At 44.9% G+C, this 18,583-nt stretch overlaps 1 protein-coding gene and 1 long non-coding RNA gene across 2 annotated transcripts in view; one reads left to right on the top strand and one right to left on the bottom strand.

Moving 5' to 3' along the window:
* Positions 1-18,583, bottom strand: part of DST (dystonin) — a 436,433-nt gene that overhangs the window by 63,019 nt on the left and 354,831 nt on the right. The window contains 9 exon segments of the mRNA XM_032463323.1: positions 6,870-7,076; positions 8,034-8,275; positions 9,609-9,693; positions 10,478-10,804; positions 11,017-11,151; positions 11,153-11,177; positions 13,517-13,683; positions 16,444-16,614; positions 17,924-18,085. Of these exon segments, the coding sequence (XP_032319214.1) occupies positions 6,870-7,076; positions 8,034-8,275; positions 9,609-9,693; positions 10,478-10,804; positions 11,017-11,151; positions 11,153-11,177; positions 13,517-13,683; positions 16,444-16,614; positions 17,924-18,085 (1,521 nt within the window).
* On the top strand, positions 579-18,102 carry LOC116658331. Its single transcript, XR_004313678.1, has 3 exons — positions 579-1,545; positions 4,737-4,739; positions 18,092-18,102. It is a non-coding gene; the product is annotated as an uncharacterized LOC116658331 (long non-coding RNA).

Below are 18,583 nucleotides of genomic sequence, written 5' to 3' on the forward strand. Positions count from 1 at the left end.
TGAGACTCCTCCAGTGTCACACTGTCGCGTCTGCTGCGTGGACACGTGTCCTTCGAAAGCCACGCATCTAAGAGGGTCACAGAAAATCATAGCTTTAGAGTCATCAGAGTGGGCAACTCTCACATGAGGACAGTGCTTCGAAAATGACTCTGCACATTTGTGCGCTCAAATAGAAAGGTTTATTTTTCCTGTGTTTCCCTTAACCTCCTGCACTGGTTTTTGAAGCTGCCTCACGGTTTGTACGTAGTGTAAAACACACGTTTTGCTCGTGAATTCGTTACTTCCAAGGCTGCAGATGCAAGTCGGAACCACGTGGACTCCAGAAGGAATCCTGATAAGCCATTTGAAAAATTCTATCTTAATCTGGTTCAACAGTTGTTATGACATGACTTAAGTTTCAAATGGAACTACTCATGAGCAATTTTTGATCACCGGGAAAAAGAAAAAAAAATTCATCAACCAGTTCAGCAGCGTCAGCTGTGCAAAAAAGAAATCTTCCAAGCAGACAAATGGAAGTGTCTTCTCTGCACAGGTCGTGAACTTTTGGGCTGCACAGGATGAAACTCCAAGGCAAAATTCTACGTGATGCCCTCAAAGAGTACAAAACTGAGAAAAAAAAACAGTCCAGGCTTCTCCACCTGAGCACAAATGCTGCAAGAAGTTGGAATAAAATTTAACAGCACTGACTTGTTTCTTTCCTTCTACTGGTCCCTGAAAAAAACTCAAAGTGATGCCCCACCCCTCTAATTTGTGTCCAGGCTATTTTTAGTATTTATATGACAGTCCTAGTAAAGAAAGTCAGGCTCTTAGTGTTAATATTAGTTTAATACTAAGTCTCCTTTTCTTTAAAAAAAAAAAAAGTCTCCAACAACAACAAAAAAAACAAACAGTACAAGGATACCATCCAAGTTGCCAAAACAGAAAGCTGAAACTCAAACATGGTTTCTTTAACCAAGGCAAATATTTGCCTGCTGAAAGAAAACAAGACTTCAAGTGGAAGCTTCCCTTCTGCCTTTGAAATTTTTTTTTTCATTAAATGAGAAAAATATTTATTGCTGAGAAACAAAAGGAACACCCCCAGGGTCTCCATGAAACGATTACGGTCGAGCAAGGCATGTTATTCCTGTCTGGGTCTCTTCCAAATGACTTGCCGTGTGTATTTCTAACAGACTATCAAAATGGCTTATTTCACACGTGAGTGACGTGGACAGCAAGCTCACTACACCAAATTTTCCATCTTTTTTGGGGAGGAGGGGGGTAATTAGGTTTAGTTTTTTGTTTATTTATTTTTAGAGAAGGTAGTGGGGTTTGAACCCAGAACCTCGTGCATGCTAGGCATGCACTTTACCACGTGAGCTATATCCTCCCCCGACTCTACACCAAATTTTAATAAGTTTGCTTGCTGCTCATAGAAGTAGCAAAAAACGGCTTCCAATGAATGGCAGACAATGTTAGCATCCCTAACTGCATTCGGGGGACGTATTTTAACGGGGGTGGTCAGTGGCATGTGACTATCAACCTGAGCTACTGAAGTTCCTATTAGAGGTGAACCAGCGTCCCAGAGATTTCCTACAAGCTGGTGAGAGACACTCCAACTGGCCAATCTCTAAATGTTCCTGGAAAACACTCTGAAACAGTAACAGGCAACATTCATCTGAACATACTGTTCTAAGTGCTTAAGATGCAGTAACATCTCCTTTGATCCTGACAACAGCTGTGTGATGTGGGTATTAGCACTAGTTCCATTCACAGCCCAGGAAGCCAAGGCAGAGAGAAGCGAACTGACCCACCAGAGGTTACCCGGGTTGAAGGAGAATTAATAACATGGCTGCGCTTGGGCTAACAGCTTGCTTATTCTTCCGCTTGCTCTCAAACTGGCCAACTAACCTGAAGGGCCGGTTGCTACTCTCAGCTCCAGGACCACTGTTAAAATGAAGCTATTAATTTTACTGTCACCGCTTTATTCCAGTAATCAAAAGCAGAAATCATTCTTGGTTTCTGAGTCGTTCCCTGAGGAAAAGGTCACAGAATTGCAATCTTACAAAACAGCCTGAATTACCAAGAAGACCATGCCTTGGGTACTTATAAGATAGAGATGGAAAGAGTGGCAACTACTAGCCTCTGCAGACTTGGTCACCTGGAGACACCATGATGCCACTCTGAACCTTATGAGAAGAAAATAATTCTGTTGGTGGTTATCGATGCTTTACTGTTTGAGCTGTGGCCGTATAACCACCCTGCCCCATCCCCAAAGTGGACTCACAGTTTTGAAGGCACTACCCTGCCGTGAGTCCACTTTTTCTGGCAAAGCGATAAAGCTGTCTCTTTTCTTCTATGCTCTTAAGACCCTGTCTCTGAGTTTCAATTCGGCTCGTCAGGGATGGGGGCCGACCTTTCAGCAACAAGGGCGTAAACACTGGGGCTGAGATTCGAACCACGGTGGTCTGACCCCTGCACTCGTGGTTACCCTGTCACATTGCTTGGGCTTGTCTACGGTTTGGGCTCAAGAACTCAAAAATAATCATGTGAGTTCACCAAAACTGGCTCAAATGCCACCACTGTCAAAAAAAAAAAAAAAAAAAAAAGCGGTAGGTTTTAATTTACTGTTTAAACTTTTCTCTAATCTCCGACACATCGCTTTTGTACTTATCTAGAAAGTTTCCCTTGAGTGGAAGCAGAGGTTTAAGTCAGACAGAGTGATAAGCAAACCTTTACCTCAAGGACATCCTTTTACTCCCTTCCCCTGGGGAGGACCTTATCACTTTCTTTTGATTAGCATTTCCTTCCATTTTGTTCCCTCATATTATTCATAATGCAGCTTGCATTCTCCCACGCCAACACCTGGACAGGCTAAACAAATCTCCCTTCCTTCTCATTCTTTAAAAGAAATAAACAGGTGTTATTTTTCTCCAAGGCTGATTTGTAACAACCCAATGAGCTGTTTATTTTAACTGCATTATGTGCCTCTATATTGGGGGATGATGATGGCGCAATAAAATAAGCCAGGCGACTGGAACAGCCAAAAAGTGCCTGGGATTCCCAGACCCAGTGAGATACAAGCTTGTAGCATCTTCTGATAACTCCACGTTTGTTAACTGTACATGAATAACTGCACGACAAGCTGCTCTGGGTTTAAACAATCCAGTGACCTGAATTCCAGCTGTACGTCTGTACAACATCTTAAAGTAAACATGCCTTTCCCCGTTTCCACGTGGCTCGTTTGGTTCAGTGTGCAATTCGAGAAAAGAAAACCAGCAGAGATGTAAGACCCTGCGTAGGCGTGACACACAAAACCATGTCCAGTTTCTAACTCAGATAACGGCATGTCCTGTCAGAGGAGGCAGCTGTTTTGTTTCTTTGTAAAGCACAACATCACTATTTACCAAGCTGCCTCCGTCCAGTTTGATCTTTCCCAAAAGTTATGAATGGGCCCGATTTAAAAAAAAAAAAAAAAGCAAAATCAGTATCTTTTTCAGGATATCGGTGCCTGCAAATCGGAGAGCCAGATTTGGGGGCTTTTAACAGGAAGCACTGAATGCACACAGTCCCCACGCACTTGCTCGGGACTGAGGCTGTCCCATTATTTCCCAAATAACAATAAATGTCATTTGGATTTGCATAAGGCTGTTGGCCTTGTGAAATCAAACTTCAGTGACACAGCTTCTCACAACTGTTATTAGAATTAACATGAGAAATGTAAGCATGTCCAATCAGAACTTTTTGGAAAACTGAATTTGCAGGGTGGTTATGAAGTACATGCTAATCAGGTTATCTGTATGTTTCCTTCCCTAATCGCTTCCAACCTTAACCTTTTTCCATGTCTGACATCTTTCATGTCAAGGTTGGGAAGCCAATACCCTCTGGGATGGCGGCCTGACCGTTCCCCTGAAGTCCCTCCACACCTGAATTTCAAAACGCAGGTTATCACCTTATAAAGGAGGTAGGTCTGTTCGTAAACAAGCTTAATGTCAAAAGATTGGAACATCTTAAGAGAAATCTGCTTGGAAAGCAGCACATTTGGGTATTTTAAATCTAGTTTCATTTCATCAGGTTATTCAGGGACAAATGATTAAATCTATACATTGGAAAATTCTCCAGTCATGTTCCAGGCACCCATCCTCACCCCATCACTTGTGGCTGGATAGGTGGGGGGAGGGATCTGGGAGGAGAAGCTGTCAATAAAACAAATAGATGGGCTGTGGTCAGATTATGTCCACGTTTCGGATGGAGAAGAAACAGAACAGCAGGTGATGCGTTTATATAACGTAAAACAAACAGTACAAAGTATGTGGCTGACATCCAAGTCTGAAGATTTTTTTTTTTGCATCATTCTTTTTTTTAATATTCTTTTTTAAAAAAAATTTGGGGGGGTAATTAGGTTTACTTACTTTTTTTGGAGAAGGTACTGGGGATTAAACCCAGGATCTTGGCTATGCTAAGCCATGTGCTCTACGACTTGAGCTACACCCTCCCCCTTCTGCATCATTTTTTTTGTATTTCATGGAAGTATTATCATTGGGTAAACAGAAAACAAATGTTTTAGTATCAAACCGTCCTCTGGTCCTACCTAATTCCAAACATCTCTACGGGGGCAAGGTTATAAAATAATTTCAGTGACATATCAGCTCCTTATTAAACTTGAAAATTAGGGGTTTGGAAACTACTCTTTTGAGTGTAAAACTGAATTTCTGCCAAACCAGAAAGGCAGGTACCAGTTTGTTCTTAAATTTGCCTAGAGAGTAAGAGATGTTTCATGACCCTTTCAGTGCACAAGCCATGTCTCAAAGTCCTTATGGTTGGAAATACCTTTGTTACATACCTCCATCTTGCTAAAACAATGGGACCTTCCTTACGATTATTGAGGGAGATTATCAAAAAAAAAAAAAAATCACCCCATAGGACTTTCCCTCTCTATCTGATTTACACAGAGGCACTCCAATGAGGTAGAATGAGATCCAGATTAAGTTCTGGTTGAAATGCCTACGGGGACTGCAGTCAAGTCACCTCATCCCACACTGTCCACACCCCTCCCAGCTCTAAATGGTGCAGCTCAGCCTTACCGGAAAGGTCTATCTCTTTTTCTTTCCTTTTGTTTTTTTTTTTTTTGTAATTGGTTTAAGTGCTTTTTGTTGGTTTTCTTTATTACTGGGAGGTTACTTCTCTGGGCAGACTTGCAGGCATGTCAAAGGAACACACATGTAAGTGCAGAATAAATACATATGAACAACCAGAAGATGGTAATACAGGGATGCCCCTAATGTTAGCTGCATGACTTTGTGGCAGAAAGATGCTTTCCCTAAACCCTCTCCATTCTCTCTCACAAGGACGGCTTGGAGGATACAGACCACAGTGTTCACACTGTCTTTCTTCCATGAGTTTTTCTGTATTCGTTGAGAAAATCTTGAAACTTTCAATAAGGGATGATTTTATTAGGGGAAAAAAAAACCCAATTATTGTTATTTTCCTAAAGATGTTCTGGGTTCTAGAAAAACACATACCGACCCGGTGACTTTCATGTTGAAAATATGTGCAAAACCTTGAATAGAACTGGGCGACAGTTTAATGACCTTGGCACAGGGCAGAGCTTTGAGCCTGCCACCTGCCCTCGTGGCTGCCTTCCTTCAAGGGACAAGCCAACCACAGTCTGCTTCTCAAGAAAAATCATACTCCCAAGAGGATAGGCTCTCTGTCTATTTAGAGAAGTCTTCAGTGCCAACCTTGAAAGGATAAAATACATTCTGGTGAAAAACATTCAACTATTTTCCAATAGTTGAATAAACTTCGTGAATCAACAGGCTTACTTCCCTGTGCTAATGAGGCACTCAAATTCCTCCAGACTTTGAAAACGGAGCCGTGCACACGCAGCCCTCGGGTATCAAGGCCTCCCTGGCAGAGCTGTCTCAGGCAGGCCTTTTGCTGGCATTATTTTCATCTGTTTTGTGATGAGAGCACACTTTTTTTTCCAGAGAGCACACCACTGAAATGAGGAGCGAGGCATCAAGGCTTCGGAACTAGATAAATCACACTTCTACGGTCAGCTGCGAAAATGAATTTTGGATGCTCCCGCACCATCTGATTTGTGTTCCTTGCTTTTGGCTTGGACAAGTAAAAGCTTAGTCACCTACCTTCCCCAGCTCTGGCCTACAGTTCACGGCAAAACCACACCGACCCCGGCAGAGAAAGCCCGCAATGACAGTCTGATGACTTAATGAATACTCAGAGATTTCCATAAAAGTTAATCAAAACCTGTGTTACAAGCTTGGGTTTCCAGGACCCCACGCGTTGCCCACAGTGTCCTGAGAGGGCTGTGGTTCACGGTGGGGGCCTAGGAAACTCTGGAACTCTAAACCCTGTACGAGCTGCAGACGGGTCAGAAAGGATCATTTTTTCCCCCTTCAGTCATCTTCAGAGAAAGTCTCCATTACCAACACCACTGCTTCCTTTTTAGAAAGGACACAGCCTCTCCTGGCCACATAGGAAGATGCAGAGTTAATAACTCAAAATACTGACTCACACACAGAGGAGACTTAACCAGGGTGCAAAGTTACCATGAGCGATGTGCACCCGTGCCGATGAAAGGCATTCTGTCTGGAGAGCAGGGGGCAGGGCTGGTCCTCCAGGTGGATGACCTGGTGAGGACGAGGTTCGGGGACCCGGAGGCAGCCAGCCATCAGCTCACTACAGATCAGCTTTGCCTGGCACTCGGATGTCCTCGGAACCCCGCTGGATCCCTTTCCAATCCCTCCTCTTTTGTGAAGCATGACCAACAAGTGGTGACACTACCGATGGCAACCTCTGCCCGGGGGGCGGCTCTGGGAACACGGGGAGGAGAGGCCCTGCCTAGAGGCCCGCCCACCCGCCCGCCATACCTGCTGGGATCTCAGGACGGCCGCGTCCATCTCCTCCACCTTCTGCGTGATGGTGTCGCTCACCAGGCGGTAGCGCTCGTTGTCCTCGGCCACCATCTTCTCCAGCCCCTCCCGTGCCCTCCAGGGCACCAGCTCCAGCAGGGCGCTGCTCACTTCGTTAAGCGAGTCCAGCAGGGCTTTGCTGTTCTTGGCTTCCTTCTTCAGCTCCTGGAAACGGGAGGAAGGAAACGTCCACACCCGTGGGCAACGCTGAGGAGTCTGGACAGGCCCTTCCCCTAACTGTGCTCGGGGCTGAAGCCCTTCGCAGGCCAATGCGATGTGCTGGCGTGGTCCCCTACGTCTCAGTCAGCTCTATAAACCTCAGCTGCTTAAAGCTATTTTGCAGAAAAGAAAGTGTTTCCTGAGGTGTTCAGAAGAGCCAATCACTTGTCAACACCGCAGGAGTTTTATCTTTGAAATGTATGATAAATGTTTAAAAGTTGGGAACCCAAATCAAGCAAGTTCCACATGTATTCATTCTTTGCTCGCTGATAACCTCTCAGTAATCAGGTAGCAGAAAAGTAAAACAAAAAGGAAAGTCCAAGCCCAGAGTCAAGTCACCCTCAAAACGAGGACCCACGTCGGCTTTAAATCACGCCCATGGAATCATTACAGGCTTGGTGAGCCGGACCCCAGCAACTTCCTCCTCCCCCGTGCTCCTCCTTCAGGGATGATGAAAACAGAGGCCGAGACCCCTGAGAAGGATGATCAGCAGGGGGGAAAAGACACTACTTGCAGCGTAATTAGAGAAGCTACCTCATGTTTTCCATCTGTCCTGTAGAGATACTGTTATTCTAACGAAGGTATGTATTCTCTCTAAAACAATGATCATTTTCCTTTTTTTTCCCTCTGTTTTCATCATTCTGTTCCTAGGGTAATAAATTTGACTCCCACCCTAAGAGTCGAGAAACAAATGCAAACATGCCATTTTCATCTTTCGGGGCTCCTTGAAATACCAAGAGCTGATATGTTGTCCATTTCGGATGGGTCCCCGCCCACCAAGGCATCCCTCAGCACGTTAGAAATGACGGGTGATAAATACGGTCTCGTTCCTGTGCAAGTAACACTCCCCGAAAGGTAGCGAGAGGACCCCCCCCCCCCCCCCGAGCACAAAGCAGAGCGTACTTTCTGCCTGGCGTGTGCCTGGCTGGCGGCGTCTCCCGTCAGATCCTGCGTCTCGTAGGACAGCAACTCCACCTCCACCTTGTCCAGCCAGGCGCACACCTCCTCGTGTGTGGTGTGTAGCCGCCGCGCCAGCTGCAGGGCCTGCTCCAGGGTCCCGGCCACCTCCGTGCTCAGTCGGGTGATGTCTCGGTACCTGGCTTTAATGGCCTCCAACTTGTCTTGAATGATTAAAACTTCGTCACCTAAAATTTCAAAGGCATGTTACATCTCAGGAAAGGGGCTGGGGGTGTGTATAGCTCAGGCGGAGAATGTGTGCTCAGCATGCACGAGGTGCTGGGTTCGATCCCCAGCACCTCCATTAAATAAATAAATCTAATTACCCCCACCCCCAAAAAAAAAAAAAAACGAAAGGGGAAGAGGGGGTCCTTTAGATACTGTGATACGCTGATGAGATTTTCGGGGCTGGGGGTGAGGAGACCTTTCTCTAAAGAGGTGCTGACCCCAGAAAAGCCCCTCCCTCAATTTGAATCTTTCCCAGGATTTTGCGGCGAAGGCAAACAGCTCTGAAAATGTAAATATAAAACCGGTAAAGGGCTGCGGTGCCTTCCGTGACATGGGAAGGACCGCCGTGGCACGATGCTTTCCGTGTTCAAGCACAGGGGCTAACCACAGCCTGGGGTCCAAACACCGACTTTGTGGCTTATTATCTTGCACGAGACACAGAACCTCCGTGTCCCTGGTGACGCATCATTGCGTGAGGAGAAGGAGAGAACCTATTTCATAAGGTTGGGATAAAAATGCAATGAGTTTCTATCTGCAAAGTGTTTAGAACAGTGCCTGGCACATGTGTGCACATGTGTATAATCTATGTACGTGCAGTGTGTGTTCATAATAAACTCTTCTGTGCTATTCCATTACGTCTTCTTGTGCCTCCATTTAATTTCAGACACACAGAGGAACTGTGTCCCTGGGCTTCAGACTTCAGGGCAAGGCTCTAAATACTAAACCAAACCCCTCCAGTTCATAATGAACTGGTACTCGCCCCTTCCAAGTACATACACTGAATTCAGTATAGGTCCAGTGAGACTCTCCTATGCCCAGTGGAATGACTTAAACAAGCTAGGGTCTGTTTCCTTAGTGAGTTCAAGCATGGAGAATGAAGCCTCGGGCAGTCACACTGTGTGCCACGGAATGCCGTCTATCTTAAAATTAAAAAACAAAAAACCATCCACAACCTACGTGCTCATTTGAACAATTGCCTCCCGTAAGTGGAAAACTAACATAACTCCACCGAGGGAGCCTCTGACCACCTCCTGGGCCCCAGTGCTTGGCGTTATGAGTAATTCACAAAACTTCTGTTAAGAACTCAGTGAGATCATGAGAAAAAAAAAAAAAGTGAAATCATATTCCAAAAACCTCCTTGATCGGCCTTCAAAGCATTCTCCAGGATGAAGTCTTGGAGCGGCCCCCGAATTATAAACTGTTTTTTTTTTTTTTTAAAACCCCGTCTCTAAAATATTTTGAAAGCAAGGCAAAATGCTCACTGCTCGATGATTTGTCTTAGAGACGTCTCACCTGTTGTCTGTTTAAGTAGTTCTAGACCATTCAGTAACGCCTGATCTACGTTTTGTTTTCTGAGTAGGATGTCCTCTTGCAGAACCTAAAACACAGGTACCATTTTACGTGGAGAAAAGAAATTTAAAGACGCATAGGCATTACCTGTTAACCCCAGAGAATTTTAATTAGGTTTCATTTGGACCAGACACCTCACATTTTCAAATACCCCTCACTGTTCTCGCGTTTACCCCGCCTTTCTCCACCACTGTGCCCCCGTCCTGTGTTCATAATTCACTCCCCTCTTCAGAAAACGTGGCCAAGTGGGGACATCAGAGGATTGGTTTATTATGTACGGGTCTGCGTATACAATGATGACATGACAAAACGAAAGGTGAAAAATCCACCGACTGGATCAATTCAGTCTCTTTTAAACGTGACTTCACTGGGAGTTTGGGGTTTGCAGATACTAACTACTTGTATGTATAAAACAGATAAACAGCAAGGCCCTACTGTAGAGCACGGGGAACTAAAACCAATACTTTGGAATGGCCTATAATGAAAAAAAATATGAAAATGTATAGCATGTATAACTGAATCACTATGCTGTACACCAGAAATTAATACAGCATTGTAAATCGACTATACTTCAATAAAAAACTGTGTTTTAATTAAAAAAAATTTAATTAAAAAAAAGCAAAAAGAAATGATGGGTAACATAACCAAAAAATAAAAAAAATAAAAGTAATTGTAAACCCAGGCCAAGTCTTCTTTGGAGTGTGTAGCGAGTCATCTAAGTCATAACGAGGAACATAAAATAATACAGAAATCAGGAGAACTGAGAAAACAAAGATAACTGAAATGAACAAAAACGAAATAAATCAAAATACCCGAAGCTCGGCCTGCTGCGTGCCCAGCCCCACGGGGCCGTAGTCCTGGACCGAGAGCCTGCTCAGCCTGTCGTGTGCTTCGTGCAGCCAATTCATCAGCTCCACTTCGTCTTCCCCAAAAATCTTAGCATTGCACAGGGCCTGCTGGAGCAGCTCAGACCTGCAGCGGCTCTTCTCCTGCATCTCAATGTACCACACTTGACACGAGTCTAATTTCTGCTGCACCGAATCTTTATCCTCCCTGGAGCTCAAAACCTTTAAGGACTGGCCGATGCTAACGGCCTGGTGTAAATGTTTACTGTGACTGAGGATGTCATCTTCTAAGGCCTAAATGAAGTTGAGAAAAAGAGAAACGAAAAAGAAAAAAAAAAAAAAAGAGAGAATGGACAAATAAAAATGGAAACATAAAGCAGAACAAAAGGATGGCTCATGAAGCGGGTCTACGTCTGCAGTGATGCAGACGGGATGCAAACGTATGTCATAAAACCACAAAGGAAATGGAAAACAGGGTCTCGCTGACACAGGGGTGGGAAGCTCACTTTGTGCTGCGTGATCTGTTCCTCCAGCTTGGATGCCTGGGTTCCGATGGGCTCGCAATTTGCCAGCTTCTTCTCCACGGTCGTCAGCCACTCATTGAGCGGTTCTAAGGTTTCATGAAATTGCTGGGCTACCACCTGAGATACCTTCCAACTGACGATTCCTATAAACGGGCCAAGATGCAGGGCATTCAGGAATGAGGAACGTGGGAGAGCAGTCAACAGAAATCCCCACTCAGGGCCCTTGCAACCCACGCTGAGCAGTTTGTGCACAAAACATCTTGGGTTAGAATGAAAATCTCTCACATCTAAAAGGCACTTTAAAGGGGGGGAGGGTATAGCTCAAATGGTAGAGCACGTGCTTAGCATGCACGAGGTCCTGGGTTCAATCCCCAGGACCTCCACCAAAAAACCAAATAAATAAATAAACCTAACTACCTACCCCCTGCAAAAAAAAAAAAAAAAAAAAAATCTGTAAAAGATATTTTAAAATAGTTCCACTATTAAATAAAATTAGTTCTCTTATTAACTAAAATTATAGTTGAACACACCAACCTCCAGTGCCTGAATATTACGAACATTTTAAGTTACCTGGTTATAATTCTTACAGTGATAACAGTTACAATAATAGTAAAGTTGTAATCCCAAGAGCAGTAATAATGATGGTTAAGAATAGGTAATATTTACTGAACACACATCCTGTGCTTTATCATAAACTAACTTCAGGCAGAGCCCCAGTCACTGAGCTGGCTTTAATCAAATGGTCAAAATTGGATGCAAACAGCATTCACAGTGGATTATGGGTGGTTCCTCCTTTAAAAAGCACACTGGCAGGTATATTTCCCCAAAGCAATAGTTAATGATCCTTGGGCTAAGACATCACTGAAAGAGGAGAAATATGCCCTCAGACTCTTGCTTGTCGTGTAGTTTGAAATGCTTTTCGAAAACTCACCGTTCCCTCTGTTAAAAAGGTACCTCGGAAGGTGAAACCTACCTCCACTGTCCTCAGTGTTTATCGAGGGCAAGTGATTTCCTGGCCTGTGTACAGAGGACCTGATTCAGTGCCCAGTCCTGCGACTTACTTCGATGGGGACCCAGAGTGGCTGTCTTGTCAGCACATTTAATTCTTAGGGAATTACATGATTTGAAAAATGAGCTTTCTATGGGGATGAAGGGAATTATGGAAAACTGGTACATGCCACTGAATACAATTTCTCTATCATTACATCGCCAACTACATGTGCATATATTTTAAAATATGCATAAATATGCACATATGTAAAAATATTCAGTTGAAATACACTTGATCTTTCAAAAATGAAAAAAATCACCATACTATTTTTGACTTCTGCATTATCATTTCCTATGACTCTTTTTGCTAAATTCTAATGTCCAATCATCTAGAATCAGTGGAAATTACTTTGTGATTAGGTTTAATTCACTATGATTTAAATTGTGAGGGAATCTATTGATCTGTGTGTGAATCATAATACGACCACCATCTTTCCCCAGTTCAATACCGCTGTGAGGAAGGGTTAGGAAAAGGCCAGAGATCGAGACACTCACTCATCTATTTACAAAAAGGACTGAGAGTCCCTCTCACGGCAGCCAGGGAACAAGGCCCTGGGGCTTCACACAGAAGGAATAATCTACTGACACACACGCAACTTCCATGATAACATGAAACTTCCACCTCCTTAAGAACACCTGAGTCGGTCCTAGAATGGTAAATCCTTCTACTCCGTACTTCAGGATTAGACAAACCCTTCTCTGCACCATTTTAGTTCCAGAGGAGGTAGGAATGTCTGGAGAATCTCCTTCTGTTCCACGGCTCTTCTATTTCCAACCCAACCAGCCTATGGAGCGACATTTCGATGCCGCTACAACGTGACACTGGTCAACGCGATACCAGGGAAGAAAACGAAGGGATGTAATCAAAGAGCATGGAGCGCAGATGCCCGGGGAGGGCCATGCTCCCGGCTTCCACCCTGGTAACATCACAGCGCCCTCCACCTGCCTCGTTGCCGAACCGACTCCCGCTCCTCCTGCAAAACAGAGCTCAGCTGTCACCTTCCCACCCCAGGCTGGCTCTTCTTATGAAAACTTCCACCGTGCCCTGGGTGCGGGTTTTGCTTTGAACCACCACATCTGTATCACCCGTCAGTGGCTATGCAGCCCTGCCAGCTGTGTCCTGTCTGCGGGCAGAGAGGATCCAGCCAGCTCACCCCGATGAGACGCGTGGCAGGCAGGCAGCGACTACCTAATACACAGATGAATGAATGACCCCCCCCCCCGGGGGGAAACACTTAAAGCGCTGGCATCTCTCTGGGGACCACAAGACATTTTACCACCAGAGGGATGAGGAGGGAGACACCACAGCCCTAGGTTCACATGCATGATAAACACAGGAGAAGAGCAATTCAGAGGGAAGCACTACCCAAAGACAAGAAATCTGGATTAAAGCCACCGCTGCTCTTCCAGAAGACGGGAGGCACGGGGTTACCTCGTTTCGGCCTTACTGAGCAGCGCCTCCCATCTGCTGTCCAGCAGATTCAGCTGTTTCAGGATCTTCACTTTATCCGCGGGTTCTGCTGTGTCGGCAATTTTTTCTCCCTCCCGTTTGATCACCTCCACGGTGGATTTGCGGTCATCCAGCAACCTCTGGAGAAGCTGAGGGCAGAGCATTGAGTTTAAAAAAGAATTAACAAACAGAAAGGAAGCCGAGGAATAACTGTATCAACATGTGGAAGACATACGCTAAGTACTTTGGGTGTGCGATGGGTTCACACACAAAAAGGGTCTGAGAAGTAGGACTGAAAAAAAAACTCATTTTGTTTAATGATTCATTACTACTATTGTATCAGACTCTGTGGTGGGGGCTTTTCGTAGTAAATGAAACTAACATCGGGGGAGGGGACAGCTCAGTGGGAGAGCGCGTGCTTAACACGCACGGGGTCCTGGGTTCAATCGGTAGTACCGCCATTAAAAATAACAATAATTAAATAAATAAAAAAACCTAATTATGTCTCTTCCCAAAAAATAATTTAAAAAATAAATAAGATTAAAAAATAAACGTAAAAACAGCTTTAAAAATAAAAAATAAAACTAATATCAATAAGGCCACTAAACCATTCATTACTTGTTTTTTAATATACAATAATGGCGTAGAAGGTGCCACGGGGGAGACTCCACTGCACTGAAAAGTGCAAAATCCCCATTACCGCAATGAAACGGGGATGCCCTAGGCTCCCAACCACTGTCTGTGCCACGGAGACAGAAAAGGCCACCACAAATCTTTGCTGCTTTCAGAACCTCTTCCCATGTTAGCCAATCCATCATAACAGACAGGGAAGCTGAGACTGGGACCAAGTTCACGAGCTACTGAGGCTAAAATGAGAGGCTCCTGGCTCCTTTTACAAGGTTGGACTGGCTCCTAAAGTCCTTTATGAGGGTGGAAACTAATAAGAGCCTTGAAATACCATCTCCAGAATGAAAACAGGGTGAAACGTGGCAGAAATCGCCAAAGCTGGCTAAATAAGACGAATATTTCAGGATTTAGCAGCAGCGGCAAAAAAAAAAAGAATTCAATTTAATTCTTCATTGCAAGAAGGCTGGAATGGAATGCTTGACACAGGGAGCCAGAAATCGGATTACCTTCCTCCAAAGGAATCAGAACAAGTATTTCAGAGGACGAGTGCGGGGCACAGGCGCTGTGCTGAGAGTGGCAGAGAAGGCACAGGTGTACAGACCCCTGGGGACCCCCCCCCCATCCTGACTGATGCTTACGGACTGACGGGCACGGACAGTCACCGGAAGTAACAAGCTGAAAGGGTGTCCTCTCCTGGTCACTCTGAGACCAAGACCACCCAGCAGGGGGGAGAGGAAAGTGTTCAAAGAGAAGGGGGGACACGCCCTCTCCTGACACAGGTTAGAGTCATTATACGAAGCACGACAGGTGGCTCAGCCAGTAAAAAGAACAATTAAGGAGATTACTTGGGGTAAACGTTACATCAGAGGCCCTAGCAATGAAGAAGGCAGAGACAACAAACAGGTTCTGTCAGTTAGTCACAGGTTATCAACTCTGGGAGAATAATGAAAGTTTAAATTAAATCGTGAATGGTCACAGTTATATCACACCACGTCATAGAATATTATATCTATTTATTCTATTCATTAAGTATATTATAAAAATTATAAAATACATCATTATACTTTATTGTTATAAATTACATAAACTATAAATTATTTTATTACATATCATATACTAGTTTTTTCCAAAAATTACACAAATGCAGTGTGTTTCCTGTTATGTTTCTTTAATCCTCACTGCTAAATCTATTTCCAATAGGTTAATTTTCCCACATTATAAAGACTTGAGAGAATTTTTAGACAGAGTAGCACTGAATGTTAAAACTCAGTTAAGACTGTTAATCCTTTCCCTTCTTTTCAAAGAGAAACCTTGTCAATGTGCTGTGTGATAGGTGTCCCCCCCCCGCCTTCTGTCATTTCAAGTCACGGCTGATAAATTAATACTGCAAAGGTCACTAAATGCTTCCTAACTGACCATGAAAGTTGTACGTGTGGCTCCAAGTAGTCACCATCCCTCTGAGGAGTGTCCTTCCAACCTGGTCCTGTGTTTGTGGTGTCAAAAGACACCAGAACCTACTGTCTAGCACAGGGAACTATATTCAGTTTCTTGTAATAATATATAATGGAAAAGACTCTGAAAAGAAAATACATATGTATGTACGTATGTGTATAACTGAATCACTTTGCTGTACACCTGAAACTAACATTGTAAATCAATTACACTTCAATTAAAAAAAAATTTTTTTTTTAAAGACAGCAGAGCACATCTCTCAGCATGTGTGAATTAGCTTTCTGCCTCATTAGTACAGGCTGAAGCGTAAGAAACTGCCCGTATTGAATCCAGAAAAAAGGCAACTTCACATGCAGCAACCAACTGTATGGGGGAACAAGGGTATTTCCTCTCCAAGTCACCTGTTCGGTGAGTGAGGTCTCCCGTGAGTTCTCTAGTTTTTAAAACTGCACACACACCCCCTCCACTCAGCACTTCCTGTCAGCCACCCTTACCTGTCACTTCCTAACCCTTATCTCCCTCCTGCTTTGTTTATCACTTGCTAATGTATCTCCACTGACTCGTTTACTTCGCTTATTGCCTCTCCCTGTTCCTCCCTTCCCACTAAACCTGAAACTCAATGAGGAACTCTGATCGTTTTTATTCGATCCTGTATCTCCAGCCCCTGGAACCATGGCTGACCTGCGGCAGATGGTCAATAAATGTTTGTTGAATGACTAACAGAATAATGCCTAGAGCATTGATAAGCAGTTACCTAGGATATCCTAGTCACATGGTAAATTCTTACTCTCATTAAGATTTAACATGGAACCAAACAAAAGCTCCCTTACCTTTTGCTCTTGTATCTGGGCCTTCACCACCTTGAACTCGGCGGACGGGGGCTTCTGATTGGCCACCAGCTCCTCGGTGTCCACCATCCAGCTGAGCAGGGACTCCAGTGCATCCTGGAACCTCCCGCAGTGCAGGAGGGCCTCCTGTAGCTGGGCTGCTCGCTGGGCAACCTGCACAGTCGTGGGGAGGGGGGTTCAAATGATCTGCTTTGTTCACAAAAATAAGATCCCCCCACCAGCCAGCACTGTCCATGCCCATCTTCCCATTTGGTCCCAAATTTTCTTTCCTTTTCCACTTCAAATGTACCCAAAGCACTGACAGTGGGCAGGACAGGGATGGGAAAGAGACAACTTAGCAAGTAAACCGAGGAGATAAGGTTACCACCCCAACTACTCAACGCAAAAGGGGAGATCTTTGAGGTCTCGGAAATGTCCAGTACCTTTATGATTAGCAATCAATGTTCAAATATTTTAAGGTTACTGAAACAAACAATGCCTTCTTCATTTTTCTCATTATCCCTGGGATTCATCTGTTACTTCCTACTGACGAGTATCAAGGACAATGATTTTTCAAGAGACTTATATTTTTAAAAAAACATTATCGTACAGAGAATCAGAATTACATTTTGCAAGGCCAACTAACTACGAAGTAACCAATTAAACTCTGCAAGCTTCTAGCTCTCGAGTCCCTTCCTGACAATCCAGGGCCTTTGTCTTCCAGTAAACGGAGTCTCTGTGTCCTGCACAGAGATATCCAATAGCCCCTCTCAAAAGTCTCTTCTGCTTGGTCTGCAAAAGTCATTGGCAAGGTATTTTAAGTGGCATGGAGTATATTTCCACCTCACACTGCCACCCAGTTGTGTTTGGGGACCACTGAGATATGAATCGGACTTTAAAGAAGGATCCCCCAGACACGGGAGCATATTTTCCAGTGTTTTCCGTCATGGTTTAGAAAAAGGTGGGAGCCACAGCTTACAAGTAAAATGATATTTGGGGTTCACGATCTCTAGGGAGGAGGCAAACCTTTCATCCAGGGCAGACAGGCTCACAGGGGCTATGACCTGCACTGTGTGACCTATGATACAGTGCGGAGTGGGTGGCTGATGCCTGAAAATTAGGTTTCACATTAGAAGTGAGATTTCCGAGTTCTTCTGCAAGTCAGCTGACGATGTGGCGACAGGGGGCCCAGGCCCCTGGGTGGCACTGATCTGTGCCCTTCGAGGTGCACATGCTCCCCCAGCCCAGGGCCGTCACAGCTGCATGGCCGGGTCCCTGCCCTGAGGGGGACCCTGTCCCACCCAGCTCGCTTCCTGCGTTTATGCCGCCTACCGAGTCCCTCGGGCGTCAAGTGTGGGCCACCCAGGTCCCAGTGATGTCAAAGAGGGGATGGTTTTCGGGGAGCCTGGCTACTCTAAGTACAGTCGCAACAAACTCGAGAGCCACCAGCAGGAACGGCAACGAAGGGGGACGCAGACATCACCTTCTTATTGAGGGTCTTCCACCGCGTGCTGGCGTCGTCTAGGTCCCGCTCCAGAGCCTGGGTGCTGGCGCCCTTGGCTGCGCTCTGAATGAGGCCTTGACCCAGCCAGTTCACGTCCTGCTGCTTGACCTGCAAGGGTTCAATCTCTTCTTTTTGGAAGACCTGCAGTCGGAAGAGCAACAGTTACATGAATTGTAGGACCTAACAACCAGCCCACAGAACAGCTGCTCATCAGGAGATCAAGGCAAGTTCTGCTGCCTACTCACACGTTGCCGCCGCCCTGCGAAGAACAGTAAGAGAGTGAACTAAATACAAATTCACAGTGTTATCAAAACCACTCAGGAATAGTAAAGGATGATACCCAAGTGCATTTAATCAGATTACCTATGAAACCAAGAGAAGAGTACGTAAGACTTCTCTCCATCGCTTCATTATCACAGCACTAGGAATTTCCCATCATTCCAATTTAACTCTAGTAAAAAACATACAGAAAAAGCTAAGGAGCAAAATGATACGATGGGCCCTAACAGGCTCTCCAAGGATGCCTGCTGCTTGCTGGCAAATGACACTCAAATTGGAAGTGGGAGTCACGCACAAGATGATGAGGTGAACTGGAGGGGCCAAATATCGGGACAGGAACAGAAAAATGGTGCAGGCAGG

The sequence above is a fragment of the Camelus ferus genome, chromosome 20, assembly GCF_009834535.1.
Source record: "Camelus ferus isolate YT-003-E chromosome 20, BCGSAC_Cfer_1.0, whole genome shotgun sequence".
Lineage (NCBI taxonomy): Eukaryota > Metazoa > Chordata > Mammalia > Artiodactyla > Camelidae > Camelus > Camelus ferus.